This window comes from Spermophilus citellus (assembly GCF_964194105.1).
Source record: "Spermophilus citellus genome assembly, chromosome: 10".
Lineage (NCBI taxonomy): Eukaryota > Metazoa > Chordata > Mammalia > Rodentia > Sciuridae > Spermophilus > Spermophilus citellus.
In genome coordinates, this window is record NC_138197.1 from 75,160,533 (window position 1) to 75,177,287 (window position 16,755).

The following is a 16,755-nucleotide window of genomic DNA, read 5'->3' on the forward strand; positions in this document are numbered from 1 at the left end:
TGACTAAGCTTACACAGTATCAAATAGATTTCACAAATAGATTGATTAAGAGTTTTAAATCAAAGAGCATATGAAAAATTATACTTTGCACAACTTTTGTGTTTAATGTTTGCATTTCTGTAAGTACTACTTATAATATATCTAGGCATATCTGCAGAAAAATATAAAAACATATGTAATGAAACATCAGTTACTCATTTTATATTCTTTTTCCATATATCAGACAAAATTTTCAACTTCATAAATTACCCATATGAGAGAAACAAAATAATTTTCAGGTCTTATGCTTTATAATTGCCCTAAATGATGTGAAAACAATTACATTGGTATTTAAAAATTTTGTTCTTGCAGTCAGTGGCAGATGATACTGATTACTTCCTCTGAGAATACATCATTACTACTGACTGTTAGATTTTATTCATTGGTGCACTCTAATTGTCAATATCGGAAAAAAATCTATTAGGCAAAATATGAGAGCAATTAAATATATTATGACACATCCTTACAGAGAAAAACTATGCAGTCATTAACAAATTTAAAATATTTCCATAAGTTGATGTGGTGTATTTGACAGGATATTATGGTTTAGTGAATAATCCCAAAGAAACAAGATAGCTGTAGTATAACACATTTAGGCTGAGGTTAATTTGTCTGTAAGAGGCTATATTTTTTCCATCTTATGTACTCACCTTTCCTGTCAACTTAAAAATATTTTTCTTTGTCTCTGTTTCTAAACCCTAAACTGTGTATCTGGGACTGGGTGTGTGATAGGCTGTCAACTAGTACAGCAGCATACACAGAATTCTTTGGAGACAAAGTTAGAACATGTAAAAGTAAGTGAGTGTGTGTGTGTGTGTGTGTGTGTGTGTGTGTGTGTATGTGTGTGTGTGTGTGTGTGTGGTATGTTTGTAGAAAACACTTCTGTAATTGACAATTTAGCAATCCCTTAGGAAATGATGTTTGGGGATCTCAGTTACCCTGAGAATTCTTTGTTGTTGTTAGATATTTTCCTGTAAGACAGAAGACATAAATTCTTCATGGTATCAAGAGATGGTTAATTTTCATATTTCATTGCATATCACATTTAGCAAGGAGTACGATACTTCAGATAAGTGGGTTATAGTAAATTTTAGAAAAGATAATTTGATAAATTTTCTAAGAGCATGTAATAAATTAGTCAAAAATAATATTTCTAAAGTAATATTTAAATAAATTATATGTTTTATGTAGAATTAAGTGCTTAGGGAGAAAAACAGATCACCAGTGCTCTCTGCTGACCAAGACGATGAGTTAAGCATGGAAGTGCAGAAGGTTGGCCCAAATAAGTGTATACCAATGTGTGTTAAACTGCTAAATGGTTAGTGTTTTGACTACTAACTATACTTCAGCTTGTATATACTCATGAAATATTACAGATAAGATAAAGATAAAATAATAATTTTAAACTTGCAAGACTTTTAATTTTTAATTTTTATGGGGTATTCACTATTTTCAACAAAACTGCATACAATTGCATTTATTGGCTCGTGTTCACATGATATTATATTATTTTCCCTCACAGCTTGTGTTGTACAGATACATGGTATGTGTGATTGCTAAACCAGAACAAATCAATAGTTTGATATGAGGAAATTCTAGTTTATTACAAAATTGAACATTTATATCAGTGCTGCCATTGAAATGATTTGTGTAAATGAGAGAATTTTATGATATATAATTTCACAATCATCTGAATGTGATAAAGAACTCTGGGAATGGAATGCTGCTCTTTCCAGTGTTTTATGCTTTTATTAGATTCGATTAAACAGGGGAACTCTGGATACTCTTTACAACCAAATTAGGCTGGAGCCATTTCTTTTCTTTGGCTTATCCTACATAATCTGCCTAGCATAACTTTTAATTTCTTCTAAGGCCCATCTAAAGAGCCAAATACTCAAATATCTCCTTCTTTAAATTCCTGTAGAGAACACTGGGAAGACCTCTTTTGTTTGTTTGTTTGTTTTTCTATTGTCTTAAGAATAAATTATGCTTTTAATATTGAAAATAATTCTGTTAATATCCTCAATGCAAAACACAAGATTTTACATAGCAACAATTTAAAATAGGTTTGATTATTTTGTTGTGATCATGAAAACACCTAAGAAATAATTTTTCCATAGGGATATTACTAATTCTTTTTAGAAATAGTGTTCCATAACTTAGCTTGTAGTTAAATCTTCTATGAAAACGTGAGTAAGAACTTTTAGAAAACTGTGTGATTTTAAAGCCAGGACTTCTGAAAATAACCACTATTAATCTGACCCCTTGCTCTGAACACAAGCCTGAGCACATTTTTAAGTGTTTAATCTAATTTATCCAACATAATACATGCAGAGCATCAAGAATAGTAATTTTTTATATAGAGTTCTCAATAAGCACAAGATTATTGACTTAGTAGCTTGTTTGCCTGACATTCAAATATCATTATTTTGAGAAGGCTGTACATGCTATCCAAAATTTGTTTGAAAAGCAGTTCAACCACCCAGTGTAAGTTTGAACTTTATCACATATTTTTATCCCCCCTAGATCATTCTGACTTAAATTATACTCATGATTATAATCTATACTTTAAGGAATCAGCAAACGGGTGTGTTTTAGTAACAGAAGCATATTCAGTTTTAAAAGTTTTTTCCTTATTACTTCTTTACACATATATTTTATAAAATTATCTTTCTTGATCTTAATGATTTAATTTTTTCTTAAACTCATTCACTTACTTTTAAAAAATGTTATTTTCCTTTAGGTTTCTATTATCCTTTCTTTCTCCTCCTGTTGTATTTCCCTCTCATAACACATCCCAAACTCATTTTTATATTTATCTGATTCTACAAACATTTACTATACATTTCACATCACTGAATCTCAACTGTTTACAAGACTATAACTATAAGAAGATATATATATCTTCTTATATAACTACATTAGGATTACCAAATTATCTGTAAGAAAATGTATTGGGTAGAAAATTATATTGAAATACGTGTCATCAGACAGAAAGAGTTTGATTCTCCCAAGAAAAGTACATATATTATTATCTGTTTATTTGGAAATATTTGAGGACCACCCACCAGTATCATTCACCATAAAAAACACTCAAAAGTCAGTCATCTTTCATACACTGAATAAAACAGCAGAGGGGTTCACAGTCGGGTTATTTACCTCAACTAGATTTGTTTCTGAGAATGTGTATTTTAAATGTCAAATACAGATTATTGTACGTGTTGTTCTACTTTAGAACTTCTTAATCAAGAAATAATATAACATCTCAACTCTTGTATATTATGTAAAAAGTTTCATTATTCAAACCGTATGGGTCTTCTAAATATTTATATAAATAATCAATACTCACTACATTTATAGAATTATAATTTTGTTAGAATATATGAAGTTTTAATTTTTCTGTCAAGAAATTCAGGAAATACAATCTATTTTTCTTAGCAGCACACTTCCTGTAAAACATGAAGAGCATTGCATACCTCTACCTGAAACATAATTTTGCTAACTCTAACTTAAGCACTAATTATCACTGTTATTAGATAGAACTACTCCCTAACCTCCATCATTTAGACCTGATAAAAGACATAGTAATGGAAAACCATAAAGTCGTGACAATGTTCATTATAGTGGGTTCAAATGATGACTCACAGTTGAAAATTGTGTCACTTATCTTTCTGTTTCTCAATTATTTAGGCACTGCTTTGATCTGATCATTCCTGCACTCACCCTGCTGATTACTCACCAGAACCTCGTATAATATTTCCTTCTTATAAATTTCCTGTACTATTACATGTATCCCTTAATTTTTAGTTATTATATCTACTGGGAAGAAAACTATTTCTTCTAACCATTGTGTCACTTGAATGACTATTAACTTGAAATATTAGCTAATTTCAGAAATTAAAAATATATCAAGCCAGGTGTGGTGGTGCAATGCCTGTAATTTTAGTGGCTCAGGAGGCTGAGACATGAAGACCTCAAATTCAAAGCTAGCCTCAGTAATTTAGCGAGGCCCTAAGCAATTCAGTGAGACCCTGTGTCTAAATAAAATACAGGAAAGTCCTGGGGGTGAGGCTCTGTAGTTAAGTGTGCATACGTTTAATTCCTGGTACAAAAAAAAAAAAAAAAATTGAATATTTGAACAGCCCATTGTGATAAAGCACTTTAAAGACTGGTCATAAATTAACATGAATCAAATTGAGGAGCTACATTTCAAATGACAATTAAGTGTCCTATAAACTGGAAAGTAGGACTTGCTCAGCTCTGGACAAGGGAAGGATCTCCCAGTGTTCTTATAAACATGATGAATGAAGTGGGATTATGTTCATTGTGATGAACTCTAAACTGATTTGAGGAATGTCTGTGAATTAGTAAGTTTTTGAAAATTGAACTTTATATCTCTGAAAAGGAAGAAACAACTTCTTTACTTGTGATACTAGTTTTTATTTTCTGTAAATTTGATAGGACAAAAGAGAAATGAAGAATCAATCAGTGGAGATACAGTTCATTTTGCTTGGACTCACAGATGACCCTGTGCTACAAATTGTGATTTTTCTGTTTCTATTTTTCAATTATATCTTGAGCCTGATGGGGAACTTAATCATCATCCTCCTCACCCTGCTGGATCCCCGCCTCAAGACTCCAATGTATTTCTTCCTCCGAAATTTTTCCTTCTTAGAAGTTTTGTTCACAACAGTCTGCATTCCACGGTTCCTGATAAGCATTCTCACAGGAGACAAAACAATTTCCTACAGCGGTTGTGCAACTCAATTATTCTTTTTTTTCCTATTAGGGATTACAGAGTTTTTCCTCCTGGCTGCCATGTCCTATGACCGCTATGTTGCCATCTGCAAACCTCTGCATTACCCAGTCATTATGAACAGCAGAGTGTGCTACCAACTGGTGCTCAGCTCCTGGACAACTGGACTCTTAATCATCTTTCCCCCTTTGCTTCTGGGACTCAAACTGGATTTCTGTGCTTCCAGAGTGATTGATCACTTCCTGTGTGACACTTCTCCAGTCCTGCAAATCTCTTGTACAGATACACGTTTAATAGAATTGCTGGCTTTTGTCTTAGCTGTGATGACACTTGTTCTCACATTGTTTTTAGTGGTCCTCTCCTACACATTCATCATCAAAACCATTCTCAAATTCCCTGATGGTCAACAAAAAAGGAAGGCTTTTTCTACCTGCTCCTCACACATGTTAGTTGTCTCTATTACTTATGGGAGCTGTATCTTTATGTATATGAATCCATCAGCAAAAGAAAGAGTGGCTTTAACTAAAGGTATAGCTGTGCTCAATACCTCTGTTGCCCCTTTGCTCAACCCTTTCATTTACACCCTGAGGAACCAGCAGGTGAGAGAAGCTCTCAAGCATTTGCTCCAAAGGTTATGTTCTTTTCAAAACAGCAAGACAGAGTTTAGACATAAATAACATTTTTGGGAATACAAATGAGAAAATTCAATATGGTTATCTATTGCATTGCTTCAGATCTCTGCCATTTTTTCCCTTGACTATTTATATCTCATTAGGTTTGCTATCTCTATCTGCACCTCTCTCCTTTTCTTTCTGAGTGGATCTTTTTAATCTCTAGAAATAAATTGCCTTTTTCAATCCAGAATATCAAATTCAATCTTTACCTAGAAATGTCTATTCTCATAAAGGGCTGTTTTATATACTGAATGCTTTTTGCAAGTGAAACTTGCTAGACATAGTTAATTAAATATTTTGATACATATCTTAATCACTAAGCATTGCATTTGCTCTTAAGTATTTTGCATTGCTAAAATTGACAGATACACAAAACATGATGATTTACTATATAATGTAATTGATATTGTAATAGAAAAAGTTAAAAAAATATATAAGTAATTTTACAATTTAAAGTCATCTTTCAAGAAGAATCATCACTTACAATGAATCTTGAAAAATGAATAAGGAAAATAAAAATTCAAGGGTTTTGCAATGAGAGTTAAAACACATGAAAAGGATGGATGTTCTACTGAAAAAGTTTCTCTTGTGGAATCATAATAATTACAATAAGTTATTTGTAAACATAAATAGATGTCATTTGCACTAACAATATTTGAACACCAGGCTTTGGATCTAAATTTATAGTCTCTGAACACTACAGATGATACTAACTCATGAAAGAAATTCAACCTACAATTCATTTATATCTTGGCTTGTGGAAATATTTATATATTTAAGGCATGTTTATAAAATAACCTCCACCTGCCTTTGAATCAAAGTATAAACAGATGATCTTTAGTCACTGTAGATTAGTCATGCCCGTTCTAAAATTTCATTTGAAAGAAACTACACTGTTTTAATTTAATGTCTGACTTCTTTTTTTCAACATAGCAAAGTTCACCCATGCTATTGCATGCAACCATAGCTCCTTCTGTATGCTGTTGTGATTTAGCAGCATGTCTCCTGTCCTTTGGAAATAGTCCATTTTTCCTCCCTTATTCCAATATGGTTATGCATTACTTCATACCTCTGCCATTTTTTCCCTTGACTATTTATATCTTATTAGGTTTGCTATGTGAATTGCTAAGCATTGTATCTGCTCTTAAGTATTTTGCATTGCTAAAATTGACAGATACACAATTTTATTCTCTGAAGGAATCTCTCCACAAAAGTGAATCATTTTCTTTGGTGTGAAAAGTGAGTAAATTGAAATGCAAATCCTTAAAAATTATCCTTCCATGTGTCTTTTTGAAATGAAATATGTCAAAGAGGTGTTAATAGGAATAGGCTGTTCTCATGTCTTGTTGAGTCCACTCCTCAATTTCCATCATCCAGGCAGAGAAGTTTAAGAAATTATCCCTCAAGGAAAAGGACATCTGTAGAGGAATACATTCCACATTTTGTGGCTCTCTTTATAAGCCCACTTCAGCAAAAAAAAAAAAAATAAATAAATAAATTAACTAATTAATTAAACAAAATTACTTGTTTTTATAATTCAACAGACTCCAGTACTCTACTTGCTTTTCAAGACTTGAGGGAGCCAAAATCCAAACTTTAAGTGTTGATGACAGAATGTTGAGAAAACTAATACTGAAGATTTCAGGTTGAAGGCCTGCAGAGAAGGTGCAGAAAGTGTGAAAGGGAAATGGCAATGAATTTCTGTAATTTCTGAGTGAGTGCTTTGGATACTGCTGTTTACCAGGTGACAAGTTCTGTTTCCCCACATGTTGAAGTACAACATTAGAGAAGCACCTGAGACAAGAATATAAAGCTGGGTTTATTTAAAAAGCAGTGACATAGACTTCCCCTAGCAGAGAGAAGGCAGCCATAGCTGGTATCCTGGTATCCCCAGAGGTGAAGGCATTCTGGCTTTTTTTTATAGGTCTTAGGCTTCCTTTGTTCTCCTGCTCTTTTCCCCTGCATATCTCTCTCCTTCCTGCTTTCATGATTAAACCCAGGTGATTCTCTGTGGGATGTCAAAAAATGAGAAGCAGATAGGCTGGAGGGGCCAAAGTGGGGTGATCTGGGCAGAAAGGGGTTGTAATTAACAACTCCCTGTAACGAAGGACAATCCCTGGGACAGTTTACCTTAGCAACAGGTTGGTGCAGGGGCAGGTTATCTTGATAAGGGCAGAGGAAGGGCTCCAAAGGCATTAGCATTTTGATCCCTCTACAACTTCCAGATTCACTCAAATTGGCCTCCTTGATCCACCTGACTAAATTTACTTATATATACTGACTGCTGTCTAATTCTGGCTCCACTTTTCAAACCTTAGCAGCAAATTAGATAATTCTCAAACACTTAATTAGAAGATACTCTGGATGTCCTGTTAACTCAACAGCCTGACTACAAACCCCTCTGGAGAATAATAACTTTTGCTTCTCTTCTCACTTCCAAGTTTTGCACAAAGTCCTCTCATGACTTTAATATACCATACTGAGAAGGAAATTCTGAGAAGTGGCCTCCTAGTTGGTCATCTTCTCTTAGAGAATGACTAGGAAGGTCATGTGTGAGGTTGACTCAATTACATATAATTCAATGTAGATTGCATGAAAACCAAAGCCATGGTCAGGAGTGCAAATCACTGCTTCTATCACTGGCTGGACTCAAAGTGTGATATTGCTGGTGCAGTGGCACATGCCTGTAAGCCCAGCAGTTCAGGAGGCAGAGACAGAAGGATTGTGAGTTCAAAGACAGCCTCAGCAAAAGTGATGTGCTAAGCAACTCAGTGAGACCCTGTCTCTAAATAAAATACAAAATAGGGCTGGGAATGCGGCTTAGTGGCCAAGAGTTCATTCCCCCCGTACCAAAAAAAAAAAAAAAAAAAAGAGTGATGTCAGTGTTGTGGACAGGTAGAGAGGGATGAGAAGTACTTTTAATCAAGTTTCCTTGATCATATAGTGTTGTTTGAAGTTTCTGGCCATTATGAATGCTTAAATCCATGAAAATACTCATGTTGATGTCCTGGTTCATTTTACAGGGCATAGTAGATGATTTCTGATACAGGGAAGAATCAGGAAAAAGAGCAAAAAGCATAAGAAAATATTTTACTATTAAAGCAATTGTATTTTGCCAAGCTAAAATAGGTCTGGGTTTTAAAATCTATACGTGTTCCATGTAGAACAGTATCTCTACTCCAAGATCTTCTAGGACAAATTCTTCTCAGTCATTGATTCACAAACCCTGGGATGAAAACTATGCTCATTCATACATTCATCCATTCATTATCTCACCAAACAACTACCCAAGAACTTGTATCATACTAGACAAAATGGACAACTCGAAAATGAATAACAGTAGAGTGAGGTCTATAAAATAAAATGTCATAGTACAAAAAATATATTTGGATACTAAAACATGTGATTGAGAATTTTAAGTATTTAGAGAGTCTGGAGATTTTTTCCCTTAATTTTTTTTTTTTTTTTTTGCTTACTCCTTATCTAAAGAAGCCAAAGTCCACGAACATAAGGAATTTAAGTTTCAACTATGAGAAAGTTAAAGATCCTCTCTAGTCCAGTAGGGCATCGTTAGTAATGGGTAGGATAAATACGGATAAGCAGGATGTCACAGGGACACAATCACAGAACGAGATAAAATCAGCTTTCTCAGGCAGACAGAACATGCAGTCAGCTTCCTCTAGAGAACAGGGTGTCTCAACCTGATCCCAAGGGGGAACCACAAACCACAGGGCAGAACAAGGACTGCCCCCCCTTCCCACGTGGAATTCAGGCCTTGAAACAAAAACCAATTGGTAAATGTTCCCAGGCAAACCTGAGCACTTAAGAAGGGCCCTATCAACATACCACCATGGTCGTACTCAAATTTGGTCTGTAGGTCTGACACATCCAGGAACTAAAGGAGTATATGGACTCAACTACCAGGGAACACAGGGAATGTTCTCTGTCTGGAAAAGGACCATTCAGTGTCTACACTGAATATTCTTTTGCTTTCAATAAACCTTTTTGTGTGCAGCCATGCGAGGGAGAAAAATTAGGCTATCACTAATCTTGCCTAATCAGAACACAGGAAACAAGGGACCCACTCCCTCCTGTGATATTCCTGGCCTTCCCATGACATTAGGACAAGGTGGACTTGACACTCAGGCAAATACTTCTTGTTTGTGCTCTATGGCTTCATACTTTCTAGATAAACATCTGTGATATTCTCTGTAATGAACCCAGTGCCTCACACATGTAGGCAAGTGCTCTGCCACTGAGCTACAGCCACAGCCCCTGATCCATCTTCTTATGCTTATCTGTTATTTGTATAATTTCTTTGATAAAACCACTGCTTAAATATGTACCCATTAAATGAAGGAAATGGACTGAGTGTTATTTTTAAAAGATCTTCATAATAATCTTGTGTTCTGGGGAATCAAAATACTCAAAGAAAACATTTCAGAATAAATTGAAAATAGTACTCTAGGAGTTCTATTTTTGGCTGGTACCCACTATTTGGAAGGTTTAGAAGATTCTCAATATTAGTAATAATACTAATCAGGCATTTAGTAATAAGTAAAAATTTTACAAATTTGAATATTAAATGGGAACTCCAGGTTCCTCACGAATTGCTATAGGGGTCCAAAATATAGGACATAACTAATCAGATTCTAAATATAGTCATAAAAATGCGGAAGTATTAATCTTACTAACAAATAAACAAAGGAAGTAGATTGCAGAAATAATGTGGTTCTACCTCCTTCCTGAAGCTGGCTGAAATATTGAATGTACAGAGCCACAGCGGTGATTACCTGAGAAAAGTCTGTGTGTTTTGCCCCCAGATCAGAATTATTTAACTTTTTTTTTAAAGGTAGAAAAGGAACTAGGTTTTAGAGGAAGATTTTGTCTTTTGAGAAATAAACCTTATATGTGCTAATGGTTTTAATTGCCACTGTCCTTATATGATACAATATTATACTTTTTGTTAACAGTACCATTTTAAAAAAAATATGTTAGATTGTACAGGCAAAAACCACATGCTTATTCACCATGATGGTTCAATTTTTGTCAATACATTTAAAAAAGTTTTATGAAGGTATACTAAACAGTAAAGCACTCTCTCAGCATTCTTCTGGAATGGTTGATTCACTTTAGGTCTCTGTAGATTGTTTTCCACTTTCTAGAATATTATATAAAGGATATAATATCATATTCATTTAAAGTAGTCTAATTATTTTGATATTGATTTATACTGTTCCATCTATAGTTGAACATATTTCTGATTGCTCACCAGTATTCCATTTAATTGCTCTACCTCAACTAGCCTCTATTGAGGGGCATTAGGTTTGTGTCCTATTGTTGGTTACAATTAGTAAAGCTTCCATGAACCTTTGTCTACAAAAATCTTATGGGGTCATAAGCTTTCATTTTTCCAGAGTAAATATTCAGGACTGTAATGGCTTGCTTATATGATAGGTAGATGTTTGATTTTTTAAGAAAGTGCCAAACCATTTTCTAAAATGATGATATAATTTTATATTCCATCAGCAGTTTGTGAAGGATTCAGTGGCTTCACATCCTTAGCAACACAGTGATCTCTCAAATTCTGGGGAAGAATTCTTCAGTATTTTTTTCTACATCAATTCACCCATGCCAATAATTTATTAAAAGGGTCAAAGGAAGAAAATAAAACAGAATCAACAATATGTGAATAAAATCGATTAAATTACTTATTAGTATATAGAGTTGGGAATTACTCCTTATTTGTTTGCCTTGGTTTCTGATTTTGAAATTAAGTCAAAATTATCATGGACTTACCTTTTTTGAGCTATAATTTATTTTGAGCTATAATTAATTCCCTTCTATGACAATTTCACTTGTTTATATAGTAATATTTTATAATCCAAATAAGGAGATTTATTACCAATGCTTTTGAGGAGAGAGGTAAAGAAAATAATTTCCACCTTTCCTCAAATTCATACATATTTGGAAACTTGAGATTTAGATGTCAAAAACTTTAATAAGAACTTAGCTTCCATTCCAAATATGCTGAATGCTTGAAATTTTGTTCTTAAAATTGAGATTGCTATTATTCCAAACCTCAATTGGATACATGCTGTTTAAAATAAAAGAAAAAAATGGGAAATAAAAACTAAATCACTGTGGAAACCTAAATAACTCTTCCAAGAAAGACAGACCACTTATAAATGCTGCAGTCACATCATTTTCTATTTACTGCCACCTCCAGGGAATCTCTTGAAATAAAATAAATCAAACTCTTCTCTGGGTACAAGTGTGACAAAAGTACTAAATATTGGTGATAAGATGACCCCCAGTAGTTTAAGTCAAAAATGAAGAGAAAATATCTCTGAGAAGTATCATAAATGATTAGGAAAAAATAATAAAATATTTAACAGGAACATCAACAATTCACTGTCTGAAGCAAAAATGGAAAATCCCAAAGTGATTTACACATACAATTGAATGAAATACCAATATGTATAAAACATGAATGAATCCTAAAAACTGTATACTGAGTGAAAAAAAGTGATTTAATTGGTTTTATAATCATACAAAATACTATATAATTCCATTTATATAACTCTGGAAAATACTGAACTATTGAGACAGAAACGTAATCAGGGAATGGTTTCTTGGGCTGGAGGCAGAGACTGACTAGAAAAGTATCATGAGGGAACAATTGGGAGTGACAGGAATACTTTTTATTTTGATGTTGGTAGTAGTTGCATAATTTTATATATTTGTCAAAGTTAATATAACCATATAACCATAAAGGATGAACCTTGCCATTGAAGTCAAACTCAATCATCTTTCCAACACAATCATTTGTATATTAAATATGTCTTTTTTAACCAGCTGTTGAAAAGACAAGTTAAGACAATAATGCCTAAGAAAATAGCTGCTATGCCCATATGAGAAAGGATTTAATTCAAGTTAAATATTCAGTTTCTAAGTCAAACTAACAACATTTTAACCACTAAATAGATATACTGGCAATAAAAAAGGTAATTTTGCCAATAAAAATGTAAAATAGATATACTGGCAATAAAAAAGGTAATTTTGCCAATAAAAATGTAATTGGAATTTTGATAGAGTTACATTGACTCTGTAAATCATGATGGAAAGCTTTGTATGGACACTTTAACAATAACAAATTAACTAATCCACAGACATGGGATGTCTTCCATTTACCTATGTATTCCTAATATTCTTTCATCAAGGTTTAATAGTTTTTAGTGCACTAGGCTATCACTTAGTTAAATGTCTTCCTAAAATAGTCCTTTTAATATTATTATGAATGAATTTTTAAAATTTCCTTTTTATATTTATCTTTTGCCTTTTTATCCCAGCCATATTTTTCTTGAGAGATTTTATTTACACTTGATTCCTTAACATGATGATTAATGTCATCAGATTAATTTATTTTTTGATGTCTTAGTGTAAAACACGAGGATACATATCTGTTATAGTTAACTTTTCACTGATGTGACCAAAGTACCTACAAGAACACAGTGCAGTGGTGAATTGTATGGGGCTCATAGTTTCAGAGGCCCCAGCCTAAGATGGACAACTCCTTTGCTCTGAGCTCAAAATGAGGCAGCACATTACAGCAGAAGGGCCCAGGAGAGGAAAGCTGATTGGATCATTTCAGGGTTAGAAAGCAGAAGAGGGTAATAAGGAGGATTCACCTTTCCATGGCCTGCACTCATCTCTTCCAGTTATGCCCCTTCTGACTACAACTACCACCCAGTCCATTCAAAATAGGATGGACTGATCAAGTTACAGCTCTTATAATCCAATCTTTTCATCTCTGAAAATCCCAGAATTAACAGGAGATTTGAAGGAACACTTCATATCCAAATGATATCAATGTCAGTGAAGATTTAAATAATAAATTTTGAAATTATAGCTTCTCAAGTAATGCATAATTAATGAGCCCTTTGAACAATTTTAACTAATTTTTTTTTCATTGAGAAAATTAAATTTTGGAGAATTTGATGTTTCATTAATTTTTTACTGAATGATCTATCTATAGGCTTAATAAGATCATATTATATGTTTCTATTCAAAGATAAACATATTTTTAAGTAGTAGGTCTACTAAATCACCATTTTTATTTAAAAAATAGTATCTAAAAGACATTGCAAAAACAGCAAATGTTTTTCTTTAAAAAGGTGCTCTGTTTTGCTTAAACATGGGAATGATTAAGATGAAAAGTTACTAAAGTAAAACACAGGAAATAAATGAAAAGTGAAAGGGTAGACATCTAGGAATAAAAGTTATCTCGTTGAGCATACAGTAATTTTGTCGTGATGTCTGAGAACCATCAGATTTTTAAATAACAGTTTTCTTCATTAGGTTTGGAATTTCGAACATGTTGTCAGATTATGCCAATACTAATGGGCTAGATCACATTTCTAGCAAGTTTATTGGAAATACTGAATAATTTCTATAGATGTGTTTATGATTAAAAAGTTGATAATTTTTTTTAAGAAATCCTGCAAATAAGAAATAAAATAAAGGTTAAATTCCTGTGGTGTTCAAACTCTTAGATGTTCATTCATATACTGGACCATTTTCTTCCAGTTATTTTTGTTTAGGTATAGTTGAAGAAGACACTGAGTTAAACATCTTACTTTGTTATTTGCCAAACTATAGACATTTTCACCATGTATTGATTATTTTTTCTTAATTTTTGAAAGCATTTTATTTTTGGTAATCATGCATTAATTGTGGGTTCAAAATAATATCTCAACACATGCATTCAGTGTTTGCTAATCAAATCCAGACTCCTTTACTCACTCTTGACACACTCTAACTCTCATTAAACTCTGCTGGTCACTGTTCTACATTCAAGTTAACTTTCTTAAGTTTCTACATATGAGAGACTACATGTGATATTATCTTTCTGCATCTGGCTTCTCTCCCTCTCTCTCTCTCTCTCTCTCTCTCTCTCTCTCTCTCTCTCTCTCTTTCTCTTTAAGATTTTAACCTTTTATTTATTTATATTTTATGTGGTGCTGAGGATTGAACACAGTGTCTCACCCTTTCTAGGCAAGAGCTCTACCTACTGAGATACAACCCCTTCCAGGCTTATATTTCTTAACATAATGTCCTTCAGTTACATCCACTTTTCAGCCAAAGACAAAATTTCATCATTTTTGTGGCCAAGTAATATTCCTTCGTATGTGTGTATTTATGTATACTTTACAACATATGTGTATGCATACACACACCCCATATTTTATTTATTTATTGATACCCTGATGAGCAACTAAATTGATGTTTACCTTAAATATTGTGAGTAGAGTCACAATAAACATAGGAGTGTACATGTTTCTTTGTTATACCATTTTCATTTCCTTTTAATACATAACCAGGACTATGAAGGAGTGTGATGACTGGACTATAAAGTAATCTGTTTTTAGTTTTTTGAGGAACCACCATACTATAGTCCCAAATTGCTGTACTAATAATGTACATTCTCACCAACAGTGTTCAAAGTTCCCTTTTCTCCACTTCCTTACCAACACTTGTTATCACTCATCTTTCTTACAACAGGCATTCAAAAGTTTGTGAGGTGATATTTTATTGTGGTTTTAATTTGAATTTCACTGATGATTAGAGAGGCTGTGCAGGTTTTCACAAACTTGTTTGCCATTTGCTTTTTTTTCTTTAAAGGAATGTCTGTTCTGATTCTTTGCCAATTTTTAAAAATATTTTTATTACTTGTTGATGGACCATTTTTATTTATTTATATATGGTACTTAGAATCAAATCCAGTGCCTCGAACATGCTAGAGAAGCTCTCTACAAATGAGCCACAAGCGCAGCCCCTCTTCATCAATTTTTAAATCTAATTATTTGTTTTCTTGCTCTTTAGTTGCTTTGATTCCTTATGTGTCTTGGGTATTGGTCCCTTGTCAGATATATGATTGACAGATATTTCCTCTCATTCCATGGTTAACTCTTTACTCTGTTAATTGTTTCCTTGACCATAGAGAATATTTGTAGCTTGTTGTCATCCCATTTTTGTCTATTCTTGTTTTGCTGCCTGTGTTTTGAGAGTTGTTTCCAATAAATCATTGTCCAAAGCAATGCCCTGAGCTCATCCATGTTTCCTCCTGGCACCTCAACACTTTTAGTTCTTACATTTAAGTATTTTATCCATTTTGTGTAGATGTTTGTTTAGAAGTCCAATTTTACTGTGTGAGATGAAACTTCAGCTTTGCCCTTCTGTATGTGGATATTCAGTTTCTCCAATACTATTTATTTTAAAAAAGTGTTCTTTCTCTGTTTTATGTTCATGAAAATTTTGTTAAAGATAAACTGATTTGGGGTTTATATTTGGGCATTTTATCCTTTTCTGTTTCTTGTCATTTCTGATTATATATGCCAGTGTCATGCTGTTTTTAATATAATGCTTTCATAATGTGTTTTAAAATCAGGGAACTTTAGGGTTATAGTTTTGTTCTGTTTGCTCAAGATTGCTTTGGCTTGTTGGGGTCTTTTCTGAATGCATATGAATTTTAAAATTAGTTAAAATTGTGATAAGATAAGCATTGGCTATCAAACAGATACCTGCACCTTTGATCACCCTTCTCATTTTCAATCTAGAGAGATAATTTGCAAATGTTAAATTCACCTTTTTATTCTTCATAATTTAGGAGATGTAGGACTTCTGAACTCTGTCAACTCCAAGAATACAGTGATTTAGTAACAAATAACTTTGGTGAATACTGAAAAATTGAGACACTGAGTGTTTGCAGAAACTATATGCAGAATGAGTTTAAAGATCTGGATTTATTGCTAGAGCAATCCAGGGAAGAAGATGTGGCGAGTTCCCACTCTCCTGCCTAAATAAGCAAAGGTCTCACATCCTTCTAGTAAGGGTATACTTCTGGTATATACTTATTGCTAAAGCAATCTAGAGAGGAAGGTGAACTTTGTCTTTTAGGAATGTTGAAGTCTCTCTGCCTTCTTTCAGTGAATGATCATAGGAATAAATCTCAGGAACAAGTCTGGAGAAGTAAAGACAAGGAGTGGGCGTGGGTGTCCTTTCTGGTCTCACTGATGGAAAACCTTGATCAATGGAGAGATTGTAGGGCTGTTATCCCTGAAGGAAGCAGAAGAAGAATGTGCAAAAAGCAAGCAGAAGTCTCACACTCTGGTAACAAGGGGAGCCTTGTGGTCTGCAGTTTTTGCTGAAGCCAACCATGGAATATGATGTACAAAAAGCCTCCTATTTCTTTTGAGGCAGGATGAAGGTACTCTAGCCTCATTT

General features: G+C 33.5%; 1 protein-coding gene across 1 annotated transcript; it reads left to right on the plus strand.

Moving 5' to 3' along the window:
- Positions 1–4,512: 4,512 nt before the first annotated feature.
- Positions 4,513–5,472, plus strand: LOC308658808 (olfactory receptor 6C6-like; the record flags this gene model as incomplete). The annotated part of the gene is made up of 1 exon (XM_081311730.1): positions 4,513–5,472. One exon carries the CDS (start codon positions 4,513–4,515, stop codon positions 5,470–5,472), a length of 960 nt encoding a protein of 319 aa, XP_081167856.1.
- Between the last annotated feature and the right edge of the window lie 11,283 nt (positions 5,473–16,755).